At 39.1% G+C, this 25,187-nt stretch overlaps 1 protein-coding gene across 13 annotated transcripts in view; it reads right to left on the reverse strand.

Annotated features, from left to right (window-relative positions):
- Nucleotides 1-1,864: 1,864 nt before the first annotated feature.
- The window catches only part of arvcfb (ARVCF delta catenin family member b), a 274,511-nt gene continuing 251,188 nt past the window's right edge, over nt 1,865-25,187 (reverse strand). For 9 of the 13 annotated variants that reach the window (XM_055011233.1, XM_055011229.1, XM_055011239.1 and 6 more), the window contains 9 exons: nt 20,418-20,545; nt 18,309-18,459; nt 17,104-17,296; nt 15,912-16,023; nt 15,400-15,487; nt 13,790-13,843; nt 10,881-10,972; nt 7,997-8,109; nt 1,865-4,826 (listed from right to left, as the gene is read on the reverse strand). In XM_055011233.1, coding sequence (XP_054867208.1) covers nt 8,008-8,109; nt 10,881-10,972; nt 13,790-13,843; nt 15,400-15,487; nt 15,912-16,023; nt 17,104-17,296; nt 18,309-18,459; nt 20,418-20,545 — 920 coding nt within the window. In that variant the 3' untranslated portion in view covers nt 1,865-4,826; nt 7,997-8,007. The remainder of the gene's footprint in view (nt 4,827-7,996; nt 8,110-10,880; nt 10,973-13,789; nt 13,844-15,399; nt 15,488-15,911; nt 16,024-17,103; nt 17,297-18,308; nt 18,460-20,417; nt 20,546-25,187) is intronic. The other 4 variants (XM_055011232.1, XM_035948751.2, XM_055011234.1 and 1 more) reach the window with 3 other exon arrangements.

The raw sequence follows: 25,187 nt of genomic DNA on the forward strand, positions 1-25,187 counted from the left end.
CAGAAACAGCTCCTAAAGTTGTATAAACAGCGGCGGATGTTGTAATAATAATAGTTATTTTAAAAAAATACAATAACAATAAAAAATGATGTAAAACATTTTTGAAAAGTTTAGTGATCCTGGACTTTTTTTTAAATAGCGTGTTTATTAGCATGAAAAAAAACAAACAAGCAACACAAACATAGCATGAGGAACAAAACAGCTCAGGTGTGACAAGACAATAACAAAGTATACATTGGACTGGGGTTTACGTAGGCAGGCTAGGCATGTTTAGGAAATCCTTGAAATATGACAGAAGACAATGGTGGTCCAATATATTTTAAGTATGGTTCCCAGACTTTGTGGAAAGCGTCCACTGTTCAGTGAAGCATGCAAGTAATACATTGATTGATCCTGGACTATTTAAATGGTAAGTCCCCAACTTACTATTTATTCATAAAAAAAAACCCCAAGTATTTTCATCATAAATAAGACTAATTCCAAGACAGTTTGAGAATCACTGGTCTAGCCGGCCTGCACTAACTGTGACATAAATGTGGAACCTGTGTGAAGCACAGACAGGTTTGGATGAGCTTTCTTTGCCTGTAACACAGTCTCACCTTTTATATTCAACTCGACAAAGGTGGAATTGGAATTATCAGGCTAAAATCTAGAGACTGCTGTTCTGAACCCAGTCCTTAAAGTATTATGATTCAAACAGCTATCTGCAATATGGTGAATCAAATTGTACCATAAAATATTATAGTCTATAGAATAGAATAACCCTGAAATGAACCTAATTAGACATGGTTCATTCTGCGTCAATTTATCAAATGCCTCACTTTGACCAACTGACCAACTTCAGCTTGACTGTTTATTTAAAGTGGTGAATATTGATTGAGTTGAACATGTGTAACATTTGGGGCAGTATGTACCACTAGTTTTTGAGTTACAAATTCTTAAAGAAAGTGGGGTCATGTTGATTTTTGTGCCGTTTTCTTCACGCTAATCTGTGGTGCGATGTTTAAAGTGCTGTAACTTCAAAAATATTGTAGCTAGAGCCCTGAAATTTTCCAGGGTCATTGATATGTACATATGCCGTTCAATGGTGCAACCCTGCTTTGATAGAAAAATGCAAATCAGTTATAAGACGGTGCAAATTTGGTAACAAAAAAAAAAAAAATTAATGTTTCTGTCCACTCCAATATACCACCAACCATAAAAGCTTGACTATTCGCTCTAAGAGGCAAATTTTTCCCCCTGTGATTGGCACCAAAAGGAACTTTAAAAATGTTAAGTATGGTGCCAATTAGAGGCATATTTCATAAGAAAAAAATATTAAAATGACATATTTTGCATATTGCATAGCATGAAAATATCTCTCAGGCTGTACTGCAAGTACAAGAAGCACAAACTGTATGTATCATTAATTATTTAACGATAATTCTACAGTGACGTTGCCTTTCAATATATTTAAAAACAGCACTTTTTAGTATTGTTTTTTTTCCAAATGGTGAATATCATAGTAACACAATAAAATTAATATCAATGTGTGTAACACAATTTGAAAAAACAACAAAAAGCCATTTCTCACTTACCTCCAGTGATGTGGTGATATATTGTAACTGTCAATAGCTGATATTTTCATATAGCATGCAGAATATAACACTGGTAAAAATTGGTTCCATCGTAAACTCCTCACTATGAGCACTAAATGACATTCCAATTTAGCTTGAATTTCAATTTGGATGAACCGATACTTTTAAAATTTGGAGCACATTATAATATTTTATTGCCTCTAGGGGCTCCTGTCATCACTTTAGACATTACATCTTCCTAAAAAAATATAATCAAATAACATAAAATAAGACACAGAGTCGAGCAACACCTTCTTTCCAGGCATGATTTATTGAAAACACACCAAATTGATACTCTACAAACCAGTATTTTTCCGTTATGTTTAACAAGCGTAATATTTGCCTCTGGGTATTAGTAAAATTAACATAATACATTCTGTCACTGTGGCATCGTTTCTGCTCGCTACAAAAGCATTAACAACTTTACTCCTCTAGGAAATCAAAACACCTTTTTTTTTCTTCAAATGACTATCTTTTTAAAAGTTTATAATACAATGTAATACAAGGCAGAAACCCACCAACAGTCTAAACTACTTGGGGTTGGGGGAGGAGGGGGGACAGTTGGGGGGTGAGGGGGTGCAGGATGGATGATGCGATGAGTTGATTGGAGGTAAAAAGGGGGAGGGAGGCTGACACGGGGGGGGAGGAGGTGAACAGACAGAATGGAGAGATGACGGTCGAAGGGGAGGAATAAAGTTATATAAAACACACTTATCTTTATCTACCATGGAAAAGGTTAAGGCACATGATAGGTACAAACACATCTGCTACTGAGTAGTACAGTTACTTTATTTTGACGGTCTTGAATCAGTTATATCTACACAGGTAGGTTTGTTTGATCTGATGTGTGTCCATGTCCATTTATTTTACAGCACAGTAGCTTGGCTCTTTCTTTCGTAAATGCACAACGGGCTGCACATCCACAAAACCAAAAACCTCTTTATTTGTATGAATTCGTGTAAATACTCCTCCAGATCCTTTGGTTGTGGTACTGCGTAGTGCAGTTAGGAATAGACAGTCATATGGGTCTTTGTCCAATGAAAGCACACACTTCTGAGGACACACAAAAGGGATGCTGGGTATTATAACGTTTTTAGCTTTTTGAAAGTAAAATTTATACAGTAAATTTTTTTTTTGTAGTTCATTGATTTTTACCACAACGTACATCTTTGTAAACACCGTGTAAAATATGCAAGCTTTAAAAAGTCACATACGTCACAAAGAAAAATCAGACTTCAACGCAGGCACATGCCGTTCGCCTTGATGACGTATGAGTGATACCACCTGGGATTGGATTCTCTTCAATGGCAATATGATTCTGCAAACCCTCTGCCTCTCTGCATCTCAACCGCCCACCCGATACCGCTGTAAAAATATATACTATATGACCAAACTCGATGTTTTAATTTATACAGTGATGCAACACTTTCATTTTTGCCTCGAACCACATCCAATCATCCACCTGTACTTTCTTCCCGCACATGAATGAATTAGTTAATATCCAAATGACACCACAAAAAAACTGGCACTTGGAAAGAATAGAATATAAACATCTGTACAGATTTTCTTCATGCTCACGACTGAATATTTCTCTTTAAGATGCACTGGTGAAGGAGGGTTGGTGGTCTAAATGCACGGGGAAGAAAAATGAAGGGGCTTTTGTTAACACTGCTATCTCTTGTGTATCCCATCACCTCCGTCTGATCTCTGACCCTCCAGAGCGTCTCGAAACGTCAGACAAACACGGATCTATCGCCTTCATAAAGAACACTGCAGATAAACTTTTTCTTCTGTAACCTTTTTTGACAAATACAAAATATAAATAGGTGATCGTCAGCGTAACTCGACAATATTTGACACACATTTAAGTTACATGGTTATTTCTTGCTTACAAACATGGTGAGCTTTTATCAAATGAGATGTGCTTTCCAAACAATGTGATATTAATATACAACTAAGAAGTCTGTAATTTTTGTCGGTTTTTTCCTTCATTTTTCTTTTTTTTCTCCTTTTGACCCTAATATACATTTATATAAAACCCAACAAAAATAAAAAACGCTTTTAGATCTATCCTTTCAACAAGAGAACAATCTTCTGCCCGTCTTTTCAAAAACACAAATCATTTATAAACAAAATGCCTTATATCCTCTTTAATACACATCATTGACAAACAGCAACCAGCCAGGAAACTCATGAAACCGCATCACTACACAATCTGAGTGGTTACACAAGTAACCGCAGCTCTGTGAGTGCAGGTCAACATGCCTTTTGGCTCATACATGTTGACCACAGTGAAACAGTAAGTCTTTGTGGCTTTTGTTCGTTTCCATTCGAGCTTCCTTTTGTGATGCAGTGTGAACAGAAACTCACTTTCTTTTCTCCAGACCGCAACTTGCAGACTCCTCCGACTTTATAAAATGGACATCAATCACCTGCTTAACATGTTTGATTTCAAAGCATCTCAGTGCACTTTTTTTTTTTTTGAATGAAAAAACACAGTGAACCCAAATGGATTGTAAGTTCATGAGATCAGGCTGCTGGAGTACATGTTTACCCACTATGCTACAGCTCTTCTTAGGCTCGCTTTCTCTCCTTCTACTTTCCTTTTCCTGTGTCCATCCCATCACAGGAATCTGACGCAAACATTCAGTGACCTTCAAACACACCCGTCCAACCCTGTTCACATCAAAACACCAATGTTTGAGAACAAACTGAAAGCAAAATTCCCCACAACCCACAAAATCTGTGGGATGAACTTCTTCCAGATTTGAAAACTAAAATGAGAAAATGTCCATTTTCCATTTGTTGTCTCGCAGGTTTCCTTCCAGCACACCTTCCTTGTCCATTCATTTTCTTTACTTGCCATTGTCTTCTCTTCACATGTCCATTCCTTCACCAGCACCGGCCTCTGTCCACTTCTCAGAGCTCAACAAGAGTCAACACTGTAAAATTCACATGATGTCCAGAGGGAATGTAGATATGAGAAAGTAGTAGGAGTAGTCATTTTTTATTATTCTTTTTAAAATTTTTCTCTGAAAAGCATGACTGAATGCTGGCTGTTGCTGGGTAGTGGCTGTTGTGATCCTTCATTTTCTTTAAAATCCCCTTTTCTGTACAAAGTCCAACTCCAAAGATGAGTTTGGTGTGATATGGCAGTGGTGATATGAGATCGTCTTCTAGCTGGGGTGTGGCACTGTTGCTATTTTAAGCCTGAGGCAAATGGACAAGAGAGAAAAATATTAGAGGAACCATGTAATCAGTTTGAAGTAACAGAGATGGAAGAGTTTCAGTCCAAAATTCTACATATATGCTTTGAAAACATTCTCTCTAACTACATACATGACGATACAAAGGATAAGGCCGGAAATATTCAACATTTTTATTATTGTCTACAAATCCAAAACTAAAATGTTTTACTTTTAAATCCTTTTAAATATTCTTCCAAGTCCAGTGGATTCTGCTGAAGACCTACAACTTTAAAGCTGCACTAATAAAATGTTTCTTTTCACAACTGAAAAAATGTTTGTGTAATATAAAATCTGTTGCTCATTGTGACAAATGCACACGTCATTCAACCCATTGTTTGGGTTTTCTGGCCCACAAATTTCCTGTTCTGGTTCAGTTACTTACCAAAATAGTTTCCACTGTGCACTACCTGCTCAGAACCAAATACCAAACAGATGGGTGGGCACCTGAACTATCTAGCAGTTAATCAGCCAGATATCTTTTTCAAGGTTGGTGAAGGCAAAACTCAGCCAGCTGCTGAATTTGAACTTGAAATTTACAGAAGATCCTGCTAACATGTTTATCACATTACACAAAGTGTCCTTTGAACTAGAGCTGTAACATGTAATAGATTATTTGCTTTGTTGTCAACTGTTAAATCAATCACCAACTATTTTGATAATGATAATCGATTAAAGTCTAAATTCTCTGACTTCAGTTTCTTAAATGTGAATATTTTCAGATTATCTTCCTCCTCTATGACAGTAAACTGAATATCTTTGATTGGACATTCATCCTCTTGGGCTTTGGGAAATGCTGATGAATATTTTTCACCATTTTCCTGCGTTTTATTGATTAAACAACTGATCGATTAATGTAGAAAGTAATTAACAGATTCAGCAACGATGGAAATAATCAAACTGAGGTGATAATATATTAGTGTTGTGTTTACAATACTACCACTGAGTAGCCAAAAATGTAATTGTTGCAGCTTTAAACAGCGTATCTACGGGAAGAACAGCTACTGAGGATACAGTATCTCCATTCCTGAGTAGGCCAAACGTAATACATGAAGGGTTAATTTTGTCTTGTGTGTAATACTTCACTTCTTTACTTTCCTCAAACATGACCTGTAGTAAAGAGCATATTTGGTGTTGTTTTACTTTAGATGTGGGGGGCTTGTGGTTGAGCTCTATGGTACATATTAGAATAAGACTATGGCTAGAATTTCATTTGTGGTCAACAAGATAAATGAAGACTATCACCAGCCTTATTCTTCAAACATCACATATTAAAACTTTTTTCAGAGTAGAAACACATTTTTTTTTATCAACAAATGTGAATTTAGACTGAAACTCTCCAGCTGTGCACTCATGTCAAATGGAAAGACAGCCAGTTGTCATCATCACCGTACTTGAAAAATTATGTCTGTCAATGCTTCAGTCATATCAGTCCAGATGGCAAATGGAGGCAAGAGACAGCAAAACAGATGCTTAATGTGCTGGATGAAGCCCTGCATCTGCTAAACCAAGTGGAAACGACTTACCTGATGATTCATTCTTACCATTACCATTACCTGTAGCTGATTTTATACTAAAGTGGCGAAATTACAGCAAATGCCACAAATCATACCTCTTTACCTCTCAAGAGTCGCCCTGCGAGGTATTCCCTACGATAGTACAATGGATGGAAATGGAAGAACTGAATGGATGGCCACTGACAAAGATGACAGAGATAAGCAATGAGGAAGGCGGTGAGGTCTGACGAGAGGCCACTGGCAGAGGAGAGGACAACAGCGGTGAGGAGGAGGCAGGAGGAGATAAATGCTGCTGACAGAACAATGACAACTACTGAAGCTCACCCAGATCAGACGCAGTCTTGCGAAGAGTTCAGTGGGACATTAAATGCTAGGCAAACAGTCACTAATGTAGTCTAAATGAAATGTGTGCAGATCTTAAGTCATGACTAATTGAACTTTCTTAGAATGTGTGAATCTTAAATAGAGAAAAAAAACAGTTTCAAAAGAGATCATTTATTAGATTTTAGCGGTTTTAGTTTAGCGTTCTACTAAAATGTATTGGATTCTCTCTTTCAGGAAGTCTGTGAATCACACAGAAGGAGAATTTCTTTCTTTAGCAACATATAATCATCTAAGTTACATAAGAAGCCACTTAGGAATCATTTTTACATGCAAAATATACAAATTGGCTACTTCAGATATCGGAATATATTTGATAAATTCATTGCCTTGAACGTATTACATGCGAGTAGATAATGTGTGAATGTGTGTGTCTTCATGCATATTATACGTGCGGGTTCCCTTCGCGAGCTTATCAACCTACATGAATTATTTATCTGAAATCGTCTTGCTTTGACCCAAGAAATGGTGTGTATGACGAACGCAGACAGAGAAGGAGCATGTGTGCATATCGTTTTCTTTCTCACTACTGCTTTTCATTAAGGAATAACTGAGTCCCTGAAGGATCTAACTAGAGTGCAGAAGAATGATTCCCCTTCATCATTTGCCACCAGCTTCAGCAAAGGCTGTCAGGGGAAGCAGTGAGTGAGGCTAGGTGCACATTTCAATGAGACAGGTGGTGCTGAATTGTAAACAGAGACTGAAGTCTGTCTGCTTTCTACATGTGCTATGTAGCAGAGAAGTCATAGTGAGCTTTTTTTTTTTTTTTTTTTACAATGCCGTGTTGATCACCCTAAGCGGGAAATTTGGATGTCGCAGCTCATCATTTTCTTTCTCGTGCCGGACAGACATGTAATGATTTACAACTACTCAAATCTTTTTTTTTTTTTTTGCGATTTTCAAAACTGCACTTCTGCTGTTGTGGTTTTGGCTTTGCAAAGAAGTATTGCTCTCACTAGAGCAGCATGATATGATGCTCTGCATAAAATATAAAACGTTTAAAGCCGTTTTGGTTGAACTGCAGGAGATGACGGTGTAAATTTCCATAAAAAGAACAAGGTGACTTCTCCAGCTGACTGCTTTGGGTGCAGGGTGACAGCAGGTCTACATGATAAAGTGTGAAGTTGAGGGCAAAACAGGCAGAAATGATGAACAAACGGGATGAAAAGGATGCTGCAGTCCAAACCAAAAGGTGCGGGTGGTTGCTTTTGTTTGTGCTTTAGTTTTTCAGACCTACCATGCATGCATTTAGACCCAGGAGTCAACAGGCTGGGGCTTAACATCACAAGCGTCCACCAGACTGACCGCAGGCCTGTTACTCCTGATATAGTGTTTCCTATTTGTGTCATTCTGTAGCCACAGGAGGACGGGTTAAAGAAAACAAAACAAAACAAAAAGAGGTCAATACATTTCACATTTACACTCCCACTCACACACACACACACACACACACACACACACTCACAAACACATGCATCCAGGATCAGAGAAGCCGGTGTTAGTTCCCTGCCTTAAGGAAAGCTCGGAAAGAAGTCAGAGTGATTACAAAACAGCATACCAAAACATGCAAATGGAAGAGGGAGAGAGCAGTTTCAACAGCCAAGTTGCATTCAAAGCGGGCAGAACACCTCTGGGAAGTACAGACGGTAGACTTTAGAAGACGGCTTTGGAGAGATGCTAGAAGGCCTGTTCACTCTGAAGACAAACACAACTGTTTGCTGTCATGACTGCTGTCTGTAGCTTTAGAGCTGGGTAAAGCATCTGCCCTTTCAACATCAAACAGTGTATCTTCAGCTCTAACTGCTTTAGTAGTTAGCCTAAATATAGCGAAAAGTGCTTGTGAAACTAAATAAATAGTTAAAGCTGCTATATTACCTGCTTATATGACCTCACTGACTGAGATTCTTCAGCAGACATTAACTATCTTATTTTATCGTAACCCACTTGATTCTGTTGCAGATCTTACAGCTGAACAACCTGATGCTGCTGAGTAAAAGCTTCTTGCATCAGATTGTGATCAAAATAGTCATCATGGTATTATGTATTCAGGAGTGGTGTCCGCTAAAGAGAGACGCAGTAATTCTAAAAAAAAAAACAAACTTAGGCCTCAGTCTTGTGTTTAGGGACAAACTTTCAAGACATTATTTCAATTCAACACAAACAACTACATAATGCTAAAATTATACAAAATCAGGAAGAAGTGGAAGTGGTTGAGGTGGTGTTCCAAATGCATCAAAGCACAAATTCAAGTTGAGCCAAAGGTGAGGGGGGCTACAAAACTGAAACTTTTGTACAAACATTGCTTTTTTTGCAGCCTAGTGTTTCGTTTAATTCCCCACATAACAGACAATATTGCAGTAGCTTTAATATAAACTGAACTTTGAAAGAAAAGACTTCAGTTTCTCCCGTCAGATGTTTTCTGCTACACTAGAGCAGCAAAGACGGTAAGACAAAGTTTTGAACTTTAAAGCAAAACTATATAACTTTTTAAAAAGCTTAAACTTGATTTATACTTCTACATTGGCTCTATGCTGTAATCTGAGGTGCACTTTCCCAGACATGTCATGGGAAAGGAGACCACAACAACTGTAAATGGTCTGCTAGGTAGCATTATGCAGCATTTACACGGCATATTGATTTGCACAAAGACAGCTGCTTGAAGTGAAACAAAATCTAATATGTTTTAGGCTGTAACTGCTTCTGGCTTTCTCATAATGTAAATGCTAGAAATAATACTCTCCCAGCTGTATGTTATATTCACAGCTCCGCCAATATATAACAAAAAGTCAAATCAAGAAACTGTGACTTCAACATGGTCTGCTATGTTTCAGCTGACATTGTCTGAGGACCACAAAGACACTCAGCACAGTTGAACAGAAGCTCCACTGCTAACTGGTGATATAACTGCAAATCACAATGGACACCACAGTGCTCCAGTATACCTGCTCCAAATTGTGCAGGCTACTGGCTACTTGCTTAGGGAATAGCTCTGCATATTCAGTGTAGGAGTATAAATCAAGCTGTAGTATGTAGGAAATAAAGTGCAACATATCTAGAGGCTGTTCCTGCCACAGCCTTACTCAGTCTGGCAGCTTATAGTGGCTAAAGTTAGCAAACATTAGGTAGCACTGCCATTACACTACATTTTTAGCATTTATCAGCACTCAAAATTGTCATCTGTTGCTGCAGTGGAAGATGCTCAGGAAGAGTACATAACATGGGCTCTGTGCACTTTTGTCTGCAGGTTATTAAATCAAAACTTTTACTCAAATTGTATTAAGCTGAAACTATCACAAAGTATAGACAATTTTATTGGAAATAAGAACAACCACGTACCAACATCAAACTAACATGTAGTTGCAACTCAGATCAAAACAATAAAACTGCAGACTATTAACAGAATTATTAACTCAGCTGTAGACTTCATTTCCAGGCTCACTTTGACCCAGAAATATTTTTACAAACTAGTTTCAACCTGCATGGAGAAGCAGATATATGAACATACACCTAAAGAGACATGTGTGACCTTATTGCATTCAGTGTAGCTAACCACAAGGCAAATCCTGTTCATCTAGCTGTAAAGGAGAAAGAAGAAGTACTTGAGAGTCATCTGACACCCGTCAAACATCCTCTAAAGTCACTATCCTGCGACTCCTCTTTGAAACAGGATTGCCAATCAGCCTGACAATAAACAAACTTCCGTTGCAGTGTAGAAGGTCTGTATAATCAGCAGACCAACACTTGATAATGCAGCAGTCTGTTCATTGCCAAGGCAAGGGTTGTGTCCACAAGGAGCACTTGTTGGCAGTTCTTCTAATCAGTCTCAGATTAATTACTTTACAGACTCCAAAAGCTTACACTCAATTAACTGGTGGCTCACAGATCTGAGGCTGTCCACAGCACTGCGCTGGGATGGCAACATTAATAGAGAATGACAACCTCCAGCCTCTTTAAAGAATCGATAGGATTAAGGGTCTCTAATGAGGACCACCACCGAAAACATAAAGAGAGAGGAAAAGAGAGATACAGAGGGAGAGGACGTGATAATATTTCAATGAGACGTCATTATTTCATGGTCTATGCCCCCAATCCTCAAGAGATCAGAGGAGCTCTGTCTGTACCTTTAATGGCTCCCGTTCTGTCAGGTCCACCGAGACGTCGCCTGCCTTGTACTTGCAATCTTTGTCCCTCTGGTCAATGGTGGAGTAACCATCTAATAAGGTCAGAGAACAATAGTTAGATAATTCCTCTTACTCTTTCACAAAAATAAAATCTGTCACTGTTTTTTTAACCTGTGTGAGGAGACAGATAGAGACTTTCCTACACTGGAATATTTAACAAAAGTGCCAGGAAAGTTGTTGGAAACAGAAGAGTAGACTATAGATGCTTCCATATTCTAAGTTTGTACTTGTCTGAAGTGTTTCCAGTGCTTATGATATTTACTGTCACAGTAGGTCTGAAGCTAACTAGATAAAGTATGTCAAGTTGTACTTGAAACTTTCCTCAAAACTGTCTTTAAAAATGCACTCACGTACAGCATTTCAGCTAAGGGCTGTATTTATCAAGCATCTCAGAGTAGGATGTCAGCCCTAACCAGCCACTTCTCAGAGAAATGTTGTGTTTGGGTGTACTGTTAAGATCGGGAACACACGTTTTTTCAAAATTCTGAGCCTTGGACAGGCACAGTAAGGATATAAAAGGGTTCCAAAGGTGTCCTAACCTGTTAGGTCAGAGTTGTAACTTCTTCACCCAGGTGTACGCAAGAGTCCACAAACATCCAAGTGACATAAATTTAGTTATCAGAGGGTGTACACAAGGTTCTGTGTGCATGTCCATGTACCCTCCATAGTTTTGTGTCTTATGCTGTAAGGACACCAACATTAATGTTCTATAATACACAGACACTGATCTCCTGCACATGCATTTAATGGAGTCCTTCAAGCAGACTCCAAGCAGACAAATAAATAGTGTAATAAGAACAATTAGGAATCTGTGGTGTTCACAGCTGTCTGTGTAAATGACTGCAACAGAGTAAAAAACCTTGATTATACTCTCATAGTTGTTATTTTTGTAAAGGTTTCTAGTCCACCTAGAGTCACCTAAAGTCCACATGTTCTGCATATGCGCAGTGGATCGGCTTCTATGTATTCCATTGCATGCATGTCACTGCCCTTTACATCACCCTACGTCTGCCCTAATTTATGTCATGCTAAACCTGGTAGATTATTGTGTACTCATGGATAAGAAAAGACCCTAGGGAACCACCATAAGATGGTGTTTGGAGTCATAGATATGCATTATATGGGAGAAGATATTCATAGACCAAAATGAGATTATTTAGACATGCTATTGGGACAAATATCATTTTCACTGAAATTGCATACAATGCCATGGTAATTTAGAAAATGTAGCTTTGCAGTAGTAAAGTTATGGATCTGTCACCACCAACAGCAACAGCAGTAGTAATTCCACCTGACAATAGATCCCAGTGGATAATACAAAGTCGTTCACTTCTCTGCCACTCAATGTAAAGTGAATTAACACAATGGAGTTTATTCATGTGTCTGTTCATAATGTAGAATAAACACTAACAAGCTATACAGATATTTTACATTGTTAGTTCATGCTTGTCAACACAGAGTGACATTGCACAAAGGTTTTGCTCACATCAGTTAACGAGAGTGGTAGTGTAGCAATATCAGATCAGCAATCATGGAAGACATGATGCTATGGGCATTGCAAAACAATGCAACTGGATAAGGATGTCACACAGCTATGTGATTATATAAAATCTGTTTAAATCATATTTATACATATGAAATATTGCTAATTTTGAATTTCAAAACTGTTTAACCCCATAACATACAGGTTTGTCCTTCATTTTCCCATAAGTAGTGTAATTAAAATAATCCTATCCCTCACTGGCTGACAAAATCATCTTGTTCCACCCTTTTACTAAATCTATGTTATAACTAAACTGAGAGAAATGCTCAAACTCAAGGTTTGTATTTTTCACTTGAGCCCCTTTTCTTCTTCAGAATGTTATCAAATGGAAAAACTGTAGACGTCTTTCATGTCATTTTAAATTAATGTCACCAACGTTGAGTTGGACACATATGGTAATTTATCTTTGCAAACTTTGAGATGTTCATTAGAATTTAAAACTTCACTTTTGTTTTATGGGTCTGTATGCATAGGATCGGTTTATTATGACTGATCCACTGACAGGTCACTGCTTGTTATGAATCTCAAACAGAAACTGTCAGAGAGAAATATGTCATCATAAGTTCTACTTTGTGGCTGTAAGTTTTGTGAAACAGTAGCCTCACACTTTCTCTTCGAAGAAATTCGTCTCTCATAAATAACTCTAAACTTCTACTATGGTGAGGAATGTTTTTAGTCCTAGTGTTACTCGCACAATTCCTTGGAGGGATGGTGAGATGTCTGATAAATACAGGCCTGGAAGCTTGGAGAAAAACCAGAGCTATGAACCCCAAGACAGTGGCTTTGGGTAAGAAGATGGGGAAAAAAACAAAGGACAAAATTCTTATTCTATCATCCTCGATGGTCACAAATGAATATAGAAAAATTCTCAAAAAACAAAGCAAAAGTTGCAAATCTATATTTTTAAACAACAGAAGAAATATTTACTTTGAAGGAAACACAGCAGAGGAAATCTGTCCTTTTGTACATTCAGAGTATACTCATTGTGCAGTAAGAGAAACACCCATATCTTTCAGTGTTGAGCTCCTAATGAAGGCCCAGTTTTGTACAAACATCTTGTCAAGAGAGGGGTCTTGCATACAGCATCAAAGAGCACCATGTGTGAAGCTCAGTCCAGAGCCATCATACTGAGATCAGAGTGTTCAGTGGTTCAAAATTTCAGATGAAAAAAAATATATTTTGGCAATGGTTAAAGAACTAGTAGAAGAGATGTCGAATCAAAGAAGGCTCTATTGGACACTGGAGAGAGATTAGAGGAGAGCTAGCTCTTCTTTGGCTAAGGACCATCATGCAGTCTGGCTCTTACCTGGACCCAGCTCATCCATAGGTATCATATCACCACTGCCACATTTCCTGGTGCCTGAAAAGCATTCATATGCCATTTGTACAAAAAGCGGCACACAAACAAACTGAATCATTGAGCCAAAAACTGTGCTGCTTTTCAGGGTAATGGTTCTCGGCCAGTGATTGAATAATGCAAATTAAGAGTGGGCAGACATGAGCGCCGCGATTCATGTGCATGTATGGATGCAAAAAAAAAATAAATAATAAAGAAAAAGGCACAGGGCCAAAAATCAGGACGGTAAAACTGCTGCTATGCTATTGACTCCTCTGTCAAAGAGATGTTTGTTGTTGGGCCAATGTACTTCACAAGTTCCCTTCCCACCCACACATATACTGCTGCTGCTTTAGAAAACCTCTCTCCCAGTTGTTTAAATGTGAATTCAGCTTAAAGTTGGGGGAATTTTCTTTATCCCCAGCACTACATCAATTCAAAACTTACGCTGCTCTTCATTTCTTTATCTTCCAATAAAACTAACTCGTTTACTGTTGAAGGTTATTGTAAAACAGCAGCAGTATGTTGTTCTTCTGACCATTATGAATAGCATTACTGCAACACCTAACACTCCACAGCTTCACCACGCAGGGGATGAGAGTAGTAATGTGACAAGCAATCAATACAGCCATGAGAAAATAAAACATAATACATGTTCTCAGCAAGTGGAACCACACTGGATCAAGGGCTGTTTTACCAGTAACTGTTAGTACTTTGCTTAAACCTGCTTTGAGGACTGTAGGGGCAGGGTTACTCTTCATCAGGATAATCTTGACAAAAAATACAATTAGTTTACTTTGTGTTCTTATTTGTACTTTCAGGTTGTTTTAATGGATGAGTCTGAAGACTTTTTTCTTATCATCAACAGAGTCCATGAAAAAGCATAGCACTAATGATGAAAATATTGCGAGTACAGCCAAAACCTACTATATTTCTCTTTATTCTATCAAAAACACGTTATTATGTCACACTGTTATGAACATGGGTACTGTAGTTTCATTTCTAATCAAACCCACATTCCCAATCTTGCTGCTGATGTATATGTATTAGATATGTTTTATATTTTCATCATGCCCCCATGTATGATGACAATAAAGCCATTCTATTCTATTTAGGATAACATATGCTGATTTCTACAGTGCCTAGCTGGTATAGGAAATTACTGAGCATTTTTAAAGGTGTAATTAAACAATTGTAACATGTGTCTAAAGATTGACATCTTCAAAATGAATCAACTTAATTTGCGGATAAATGCTGACGAGCACATTGTTTTGTCAGTGTTTTCATAGAGACTATTGACAAAATCATTCCATCTTCAGACTTTGCTCAATTTTGAGACAAAATATTTGTTAGTGAATTATTTTTATATCTAGTAAGCTACATAATAGTGTCATTTAATTGTTCGTCATGTTGCTCCTCCCTTATCCTTCCCATTTAGTCCTCTAAGAAGGAAAAAACAGCAACAAGCCCTGACACGCACGCACACGCACACACACACACACACACACACACACACACACACACACACACACACACACACACACACACACACACAGACACACACACACACAGTGACTGACCTTGGTTCTTCTCCATCAAGGGCAGAGTGGTGTCGTCATAACCTGGCTTGCCGTTCTTGGTTGCTTTAGGGGTGGCCGTCACAGTGGGCTGAGAGGGGAGAGCAAGCAGCAGAACGTCATACACCTCTAACTATGCTATACACTGTATAGCAGAAGACTTCACTTTCTCTCTTAACGCCACATTCAATAGATGATGGTTATTACCATTTTACAGGATAAATATAATAATAATAATAAGTTGGCTCATATACACGTGTTCTTTCAAATTTTAGTCATTGGAGACTTGTCTGTAATTATTTTCTGAAATCAGGAGAGGCTAATGAAGCTATTAAAACATTTTGTCATGCAAATGCTCTTAGTGCAGCACTTCATTAATGGAGAAGTGGTTCTTCTCAGAATTATACGCATCTAAATGTTTAATAATATTTATCAGCAACCTGATATTACACTAACAATGCTTCAGGTCCAGATTGCATGTGAAGCGTAACTTATACAAGATTATGTTTCTGTACCTGGAAGTGGCTCTTGTTCCAACCGTCCTTGGTCAAAGCGTTCCTCAGGTCCTTATAGCTCCACACCGTCTGCAGCACGTGGGATGCTGCCTTCGTTTCACGTGCTGATTGGCTGAGGGGGCCGCAAGGAAAAAGAGGGAATAAATGAAGAAATTACTGGAGCAATTAAAGTCAGAAACCCCACCTAACCCAAACACAGTGACGGCTGGGCGTGCTAGCAAGGCGCTGCTGCAATCAATCTCGCTATTCAAAGACGTCGAGCCCCCCTGAGCGGCTCCGGGCTCTAGTTTTTAATTCATAGCCAGATGAGTGCACATTTCCTTTCATTAGCTACCTCTGAGCCACCAGTATTAATTACATGTGGGTGGTGGGGGGGAGGGGGCATCACTTCAAAGAAAGCTAATCTCACGAGGCTGAGAGGAAACATAGCTATTTGGTCTGTGAATGAACTATGTATATTCATGCAAGTTAGAGTGACTCTGCGTATGATCAATACTGCACCATACAAGGATGAGCTTATTAAAAGTGTTCTTGATCTCACATTGAAAGTGTGGTGTGGCATAGACGCACGTTGTTTTGCAATGGTTAACACTGTGGTGATATAAGACAGCTCTTGAAAACATCAGCCTAAATATGTGTTCATTTTCACTACCAGGTTGTGAAGCAGAAGAAGGACCCTTACTGTATGAGCACCAGCTTCAGAGGCACCCCTCTATAACAATGGCCTCCAGCTCTAAAAGCCTGTTATTTAATGTGCGGTGGGTAGAGGTGTCTGTAGGCTCAGGCTTGTTAGAGTACAGTATTGTGGTAGCCAAGCTTGTGCCATTAGAGACACATTACATTATCTTCCATGAATACTAATACAAAGGCTCGTGATGCACGTTGCATTCAAGGTCATGCTATAATTATTACATGTATAATGTCTCTAAGGTACACCCACACTTCTTGCATGGGCTACATAAAAATGAGCCTTTGGTCCACTGTCCAATATATCCATATATATACTGTATATGCACACTATTTGGCTGTGTGTACAAAGCTAAATTAGTAGATAAAATCCTCAACAGAATTCATTTGCAACAGCAATTTAATTTAAATATGACAATTTGCTGCTTTTTATTAAACAGCCATAAATCAACCTGATTTACATTCACAGTACAATATCTGTTTAGCTGCATTTATAAGCCCTTACCTGGTCCTGTTGATGGCGACCAGCTTCTCGATGGCCTGGGCCTGGATGAGGGAGCGAGCGTTTTCAGAACTGTCAGTAACAATCTCGTGGATAGTGTTGAGGATGGCGACCACGGTGTCCTCCTCCAGGTTCTTGGCTGGTCGCTGCTGACCGCTGGGCAGGTTGCTCACCAAGTCCCGCATGGCATAACTTCCTATAAGGTGCAGCATATTTTGAGGTTAACCAGGTGATAGTATTGAGACAGTAAGGCAGAATTTGAAGTGCAATGTGTGCTCAGTATAATTGGTATATTATTAAAAATGCCATAACAAGTAACGTAGTACTGAGTCTTCTGCATCTTTGATATAAAGCTTAGATCAGTTTCAGCAGAATTTCACACAATATTTTGATAAAAAGCTCCACTTATCTTGACTTAATTCAATAAAATTCTTTATATTTGCTTTGGAAAATGAGTTTATTATGTGGCATTGACACAAATATGAAATTCAGCTGTTATTTTGTATTGGCATGGCATTAATGCTGTTCAAACTTAAGTTTTCACATATAGGACAGATGTGTAGGAATCTGAAATCTTGTAAATATGGGTGAACTCCAAATCAATATAGACAGCAAAGTATTTAAAGGACAGGTTCACATTTTTTCAAGTCTGTCATTAAACACTGCTCTCATGCCCATTAGCAAACGGACATATTTTTGGTCCCTGTAGCTGCTCATAGTCTGATTCTGTAGAGTCTGTAAGACATATGGTAGAGTTCTTTCATTCATGCATTTTGAGCTGTTCGAGTTGTCCTCTGTTGCACTTAATTTGACAAGCTCAGTCTGCTTAGGCATCATATTAGCTTTGGCTGAACCTTGAGCTGTGTTTTTGTGCAGAAAGAAAACAGCACATTTTGTCCTCAATTTCTTACAATGAAATTGCATCAGAAAAGGAATCTCTTCAGGGCCAGCATGGACAGAGGGGATAAATTAGAGCTACCAATAAGTATTACAGTGCACATATGGGCATGTGAGTGTTGTTAAAACTAGTCTCTGATCAGACTGAAATTTGAACCAAATCTTTAATACGAGATGTTTTGTTTATAGCCCTAAGTCAGACCTTCATTATTGTAACTGCAGTGGCCATCTAAAACAAAAACAACATCTACTCTATCTGAGTCAATCTCAGATCTTGAATGAGTGTGTGTGATCCTGCTAATGGTTCATACCAATCAGATCCTTGTTGCGGCGGTCAATAGACAGGTTGCGCAGGGCGATGGCCACAGCTCGGACCACTTTGTCTGAGTCAGAACGCAGCAGCTCCACCAGGATGGGAAGACCTTTCTCCTTACGCACCGTAGCTCGGATGTAGTTGGACCACTGAAGGGCAGAGGGAGGGCATGTAGTGACTGCTTTGTATAATTTCAAACGTAAACCTCTAAGGGCTGGCTGAGTGTGCACACGCTGCCAGGAGCTTCCTGTTTGACATTCATGTAGCCCCACAGATTCCCACCAGGGAGCTGCCCAGCATGACCACACTTCCTTTTCTCCTGACCACTGGGAAAGCATCACTTTCCAGGTCACCTTCAGGACAGCAGTCCAGCAGCCCAGGGAGGAGAAGATCCTTTTTTATACGCTCACACACACACACACACACACACACACACACACACACACACACACACACACACACACACACACACACACACACACACACACACACACACACACACACACACACACACACACACACACACTCAGCCATTCACACAGTAACGACAAGACAGTTCATCACTGCTCCTTAGGCTTGACTAATTCACAACATTACACAGTGGGGCTGTGAATGGACACGTGATATAATTTGTCTTAATTTAAACATCAGTAGATTTTACGTCTCATTTTTGTGTAACATGAAACATTAAGTTTGACATAAAAGGGTCTCTCTTCGAGGCACTGATACCCCAAGAGATGTAATTAAGCAGTGGACAGGCGCCACTGAGCCACCAGGTGGCAGTAGTAAGCCTTGGAAAACAGCTCAATCTTTGTGGTACTGAGCAGAAGCAAAGCATGAAGAGGATTTAAAGCAGAATCTCTGATATTCTCTGAGGCAGCAGGACATGCTTTGTCTGGCTACCAGATGTGACAGTCTGATGTGTTCACAGCTCCACAGGTTCCTGAGCCTAGTCAGGCATTCTGATCAGCCTCAACAGGGACACAACTTGATAGGAAAGAATGATTTCACCCCAAAGTGCTCACCTTAGTTGAAAATCACTACCACTGAATTATTCACAACACTAAATGTGAGACTCAAACGATGTGAAGTTACGAAACAAAAAAAAAATCTAAAGATTTCAGGTGTTCTTTTCCACTTGAGTTAGAAGGGCTTGTTGCATACAAAATCCGAGGACTGAAGGATGTATTTACAATCTGACACATGGGTGTTAAAAGGAGCACTTTTCATGATATTGCCACTGTGGGTTGAATACAGCCAGTATGTTGAAAAACCATAAGTGACCGCTCTTGCCTGAGGTGCCGCTCATAAACTGGCATCTGACAACTAGCCGTTCCTGTTGATAATTCACCGCTGCCTGCAAGCCAGACAGCCTCTCAGCAGCTCTACAGCCACTCTAATTGGAATAAATATCTGAAGCTGGCTGGAGAAGTTCTCATCTCATCCATCATTACAAGCAAACATCTACCAGAGATGAGAGTGTGGTGTGCATTAGTTATATAACCATCATCTAATCATCTAATTCCATCTGGATGGAAGGTCATAACCAAGAGAGGTGTCATCAATACCCTTCCTATTTTACTTAGTCTTACTGTTGTCCTGTCGATGTAGATTGGCTCTACATAAAATTGCTGAATGTAGCGCTAAAATTCTAATGCATCTACACAAAAACGTGTTTCTATTTCCATCTCTGATCAGTGCTATTTGCTATTTATATCCTTCAACTCTGACAATGCAGTGCCTATCTGTCTTGATGCCAGTCCCTGTCTATCTGGCAATCAATTTTTGATAAAGATTTTACTGTCTGAGCTCCCTGCTGCTTCGTTCAATAGTGTCTCTGTCTTGGAATTTGTTTCTGCTTCAATTTACACAGTTGCTATATGGTTTGCTCCATGGAGGCAGGTCTTTCTGCCTTCTAAGTCTATTTTACTGTAGGTGTTTTTGCTCTTGCCCATTGCAAGAGATGTGCTACCAAAAGATCAATGTCAAGGACATAGCTGGAAAAAGTTAGCAAAAGAAAAAAATCTGACAGAACATACTGAGGAAAATATAAAATCAGACAGAACATAGTGTCTTTGTGTTGTGCCCTCCCCAACCAAGGACTCACAGTCCACTGTCCAGCGCTGAGGTTTTGCAGAGCCCCAGCAGCTGCCTCTAGGGTGTTGTAGTTCTGGCTCTCCGTCAGCAGAGATAGGTAGAGCCTCACCACTTCTGGCTGATACAGCAGCTCAAAGCCTGCAGGGAAATACAAAAACACAAACACACTGGTTAGAATCCCTGGCAAGACAGACCAGCAAAGGTGCCGGCAGTACGGTGTTGGGGTTTATCTCGGCCCAAGGGGAGTGTTCTCTGGCACGGCAAAACAGGAAAGAAGTTTGGGTTAGCCATAATGAACAATACCTCTGGTTACAGTAGACAGCTATGTCAAATGCCACAAATTTTTGACTGCAGCTTGAAAAATGTGAAAATGTACACCATTCCTCAGCATTCATTATGGAAAAAATGATAGAAATTTAATTCCAAACTGTCTATTTGCTTTTCGAATAGGTGGTTTCATGAAGAAATACTGGAACGGTGCCCAGTACATTTCCACTTAGTAATACTAAAGCAGCTCCATTGAAAACACTTCAGTATTATAAATGAGGAGAACACAAGAAGGAGAAATTATTGATTCAACAGCCCTGACCAAACCCTGGGTATTTGAGAGGGAGGTTTATCTCGCTAGCACATAAGACATTCCACCACAGTCAATCATTAGGCCTCCCTCTGATGGAAACGTAATTACATTATCAGCTATTAGACAGTGCAGGCACAGGGAGAGACACAGGCGTGGAATCGCATCAAATCAGGATTATTCATTCAAGGTTTTTCTTATTTTGCACAAACAGGTTCATCACGAAGTGTTTTACAAGGGACACAAAAAAAATCCAATTAAAGGGTGGAGATCTTAGAGCGTTAATATTTTTTCTGTCAAGGCCATTTGGAGCTGTTCACCTCTTTGGAGGGAGTCACATTTTTCATGGGTTGAATCACCACAGGAAGGGAAGGTGCCTGACAATAATATTTTTTTTCCTTTTATAATATTAAAAACCTCCTCTGATGAAAATCATTTTTTACCGTGTTAACACGTCCATATGGTGTTTTTTATATGCTCGAAGATACACGATGAACAAAAGAGGCAGTCAACACCATAAGTGAGCATTTTCTTAATGAAAATCCAGTGTATAGATGACAGTCTCAAAAACACAGATTCAGAATTCGGAGGTTATATACTGTACGTAACAAACCAAAGGAACCAATCCAGTTTGATTGGTCAGCAGAAGGCAACCCCTCAGGTTGCAAATGTCCATGAAAAAAAAAAGATAATTCTTACTTAATTTGTTACTTCAGTTAACATTTTCCTAATGAACTTGTGGTCTTGCTTGGTCGTTTCAAGACTTTTTGAATACAGCACTATGTTTAGTTGGTAAATTATGGTTCCATTTCACTTGGTACATCCAGTGTCAAAAGCTCAAGATGGCAACAGCCAAGTGCCAAATTCATGGCTTCAAAATGGTAGTCCACAAACCAGAGGGTGACATCATGGTTGCCTTGTCCACATCCTTTATGTACAGTCTATGGCTATAACACACCAAGGTTTTAAGAGACGTCTGCAGCCCAGATCACAAGTTAGCTGATGCTTTGAAACCGGTGGCTAAAATTGTCTTTTACGGAAATACAGCTTCCTTCCTATCCTCTACAAGAGCACACAAGCAATTTTAAATCTGTCTTCTACCCCTAAAGGCTCAGCTGAAAGAAAATATAACTTGCTGTTTCTTTCCATGTCTTCTAAGGCCAGTATTTACAAGGTTCTATTCGAAAATCCCTGTATTATGTGGGAGGGCATATACAATATTGTAGCCTATTTGACTGATGTGCACCAGTTCACAAGGTCTTCAGTATATTTTTGTGAGAAGTAGAAAAAGAGAGTGCTCTTGTAACAATGCGACTTCCATTGACGGCCAATTATAAAATCTCTACAAGGGCATCTTAAGGTGACATCTCCTTTTAAATTGACTTCTTCAGTAGAAGAAAAGAAAACAGTGGAAGAGGTAAAGAGTATTTTATGTGATAGAAAGGTACAAGAAAAATACATAAACTGACATTTGCACCTCTAAATCCACATCTCACACCCATAATTGGCAGAAAGCAGAAGCCAGGGTGCATCTCACATAGCCAGATTCAGACACAACAACATAGCTGTTAACACTCAAGAAACTGGGGTTTTCTTCCCTGCGGCATCTCCCCTCAAGATCATGCCTCCAGAATGTGTGTGGGAGGAACTGCCACATTGTGAGAATGTTACTGAAGGTGCTGCTTGAGAAGTCTTGTACTTACTTTCAAAGAAGCAGCAGAATCAGGAGTCATCAGACCCCAGTTGTAACCATGTGCTAAAACATGAATCACATGAATAGGTTTTCTCAGGGGCGACGCGAGAGGGGAGAGCCTGCAAACCAGACACTCAGCAACATTCTGCGTGCTCCTCATATTTCTGGGCCTACTGGGTGCACACTCAGCAAACTGGAGACCATCATGCAGGCAGTTCTGTTGACAGACATTTCATCTCCAAGGCAGATTCCCTCTGCACAAAACATCAGCCATGTTGAACCTTTGCAAGGTTTTGTCTGCACTCCAAAACCGTGCATATTATGACAGCATCTTTTTTCTAATATAATCTGCAAATCCACACTTCCTCCATCTTGTAATTCCTGAGGTTTTGGTTTGGCAACCAACTGAGCCGACTTATGAAATTGGAGTTTTATAAATGAAGGACTGGAACAAAGAAGACATGTACTGTTCAACAAAGGATGATGAGAATGGAGGGGAATTCACTGGGCCTTTAAACTAATTCCTTTATCCATAGTGGAATTTCTCACTGTTGAGCCAGAAAGTATGTCTGCCAGAGCCTTCAGTCAGCATCTCTAGCAGAGGCTTAATGTCAGCACACAGTCCCTCAGGTCCCTCCTAATTAGCACTTGCCAGGTCGAGCTCTGTTGGCAACTGTACTGGCAACCGTAAGTGTTGTTGTTGTTGTCATCAGCCATCTCCTGCTAGCCTTTTGGCCTGTTAGCTGTCAGTTTGTTAGGCAGAATTACAACTGGGACAGGGAGATGAGCCGTCAGTGAGATGTGACGTTAGCTCAGGGAAACCCACAGTCCTGTTTTCTGTGACAGACTGGAAACATGAAGAGATGACTTAAATATGATGCATCCTGTGGTGAAGGTGGAGTCTATGCAAATCAACATATGAGCTGCAACCACATAGCTACACACAATACACTATATGGTGCAGTCTCAGTTACCAGTAGTGCAGAAGAGTTTGTATTTAAGTTGAAAAATTCGATTCTAAATTTCTATTGTTACTTCGTAAAAACCTCTCGTGTCATCTCAAATCCTGAATATTTTCTTGAAGATGTTTTTCTGTTGGAGTCCATTGGTTGGTGTCCAAGATTAAATAATCACAAGAAAAAGCACTGCGTTAAAATATCACTTAACTAGAAGGAACATACAGCTAAAATTACAATCGCTCTTCTTTATATTAACCATGAATCAAATGATTAACTATAATCTCAAGTGAGATGTTTCCAAGCTCTAGGCCGAGCTCAACTCTACGGTGTGTTTTTGCTTCTTTTGGTTCATTGCTTTTCCTCATCTTGATTTCACAATCTGAAGTTCTACTGTTTGTGGTTTACTCTCACTGTTCTTATATGTGTTGTAGTTGTAGCTCCAGTAGTTGTTTTTAATGAATAGGTTCTAATAAGGACACTGTATGCTACCTGTGCCCCATCAAACACAAACCAAAATTAGCCAGTGAACGGTTCACAATATCTAGCTGCTATAAAGAATCGTAGAGTTAAGGTTAGAGCTACAAGTAAAGAAAATATTGGACCCACATTCAGCAGTTGGACATCAGTATGTCTCCAAATGAATGCTAATATTGCTCTGTATGTGCTGGATGTGTAACAGGCAACTGCTTCCTAAGACATCAACTTAGTAAGTGATAATGTGTCAGTGTGAGTCATCATTCAGTGTTTACAGCTTGTTTCTGTGTCCAAAACAGCAAATGATTGCAGGTTTAAACACTAAAAGTAGACAACTCTTACTGTAAATAGTTATATTTATGTAAAGATTTAAGTTTCATATATTCATACTAGTGTAGATTACCATTAATTTTGTAGTTTTTCATATGGTGATGAAGTCTCAATTTGCAAATAACTATTACATATGGATGTCAAAGTAAAAAGCAAAAAAGCACAGTATTGCCTCAGAATTGAAGTTCCTCAAAAATACACTCATATATGCAGTTGGAGCTACAATGGTTAATTAACCAATCACTGACTATTGTGATAATCAACCAGTCAATTCGGGTAATTAAAAAAAAAAAAAGTAAAGCAAGCCAAAATTCTCTAATTTCAAGCTTTGTAAACATGAATATTTTCTTGTTATCCTACTTGTCTATGACAATGAACTGACAAAACAAGACATCTGAGGACATCATCTTGGGCTCTGACATCGCTGATCATAATTTTCTGCGTTTTAAATACAAAACAACTGATTGAATAATCAGGAAAAAAATCAACTGATTAATTGACAATGAAAGTAATCATTAATTGCAGCCCCACATGCAGTATTTTATTAAATATACTAAATTATGTCCCACCACCATCAGGCCCCTGTACACAAAACGGCAAATGTCCTTCTACAGTCACCTAACGGACACACTAGTAAACAATACAAAGACAAAGCTCTATAAATAAGTACATTAAAGTGCAACTAACATTATTGCCGGCTCCCAGTGAGCTCATTCCAGTGTGTCTATTTCCACTGCAAGTGTGTTG

The sequence above is a fragment of the Amphiprion ocellaris genome, chromosome 6, assembly GCF_022539595.1.
Source record: "Amphiprion ocellaris isolate individual 3 ecotype Okinawa chromosome 6, ASM2253959v1, whole genome shotgun sequence".
In the NCBI taxonomy this organism is placed as follows: Eukaryota; Metazoa; Chordata; class Actinopteri; family Pomacentridae; genus Amphiprion; species Amphiprion ocellaris.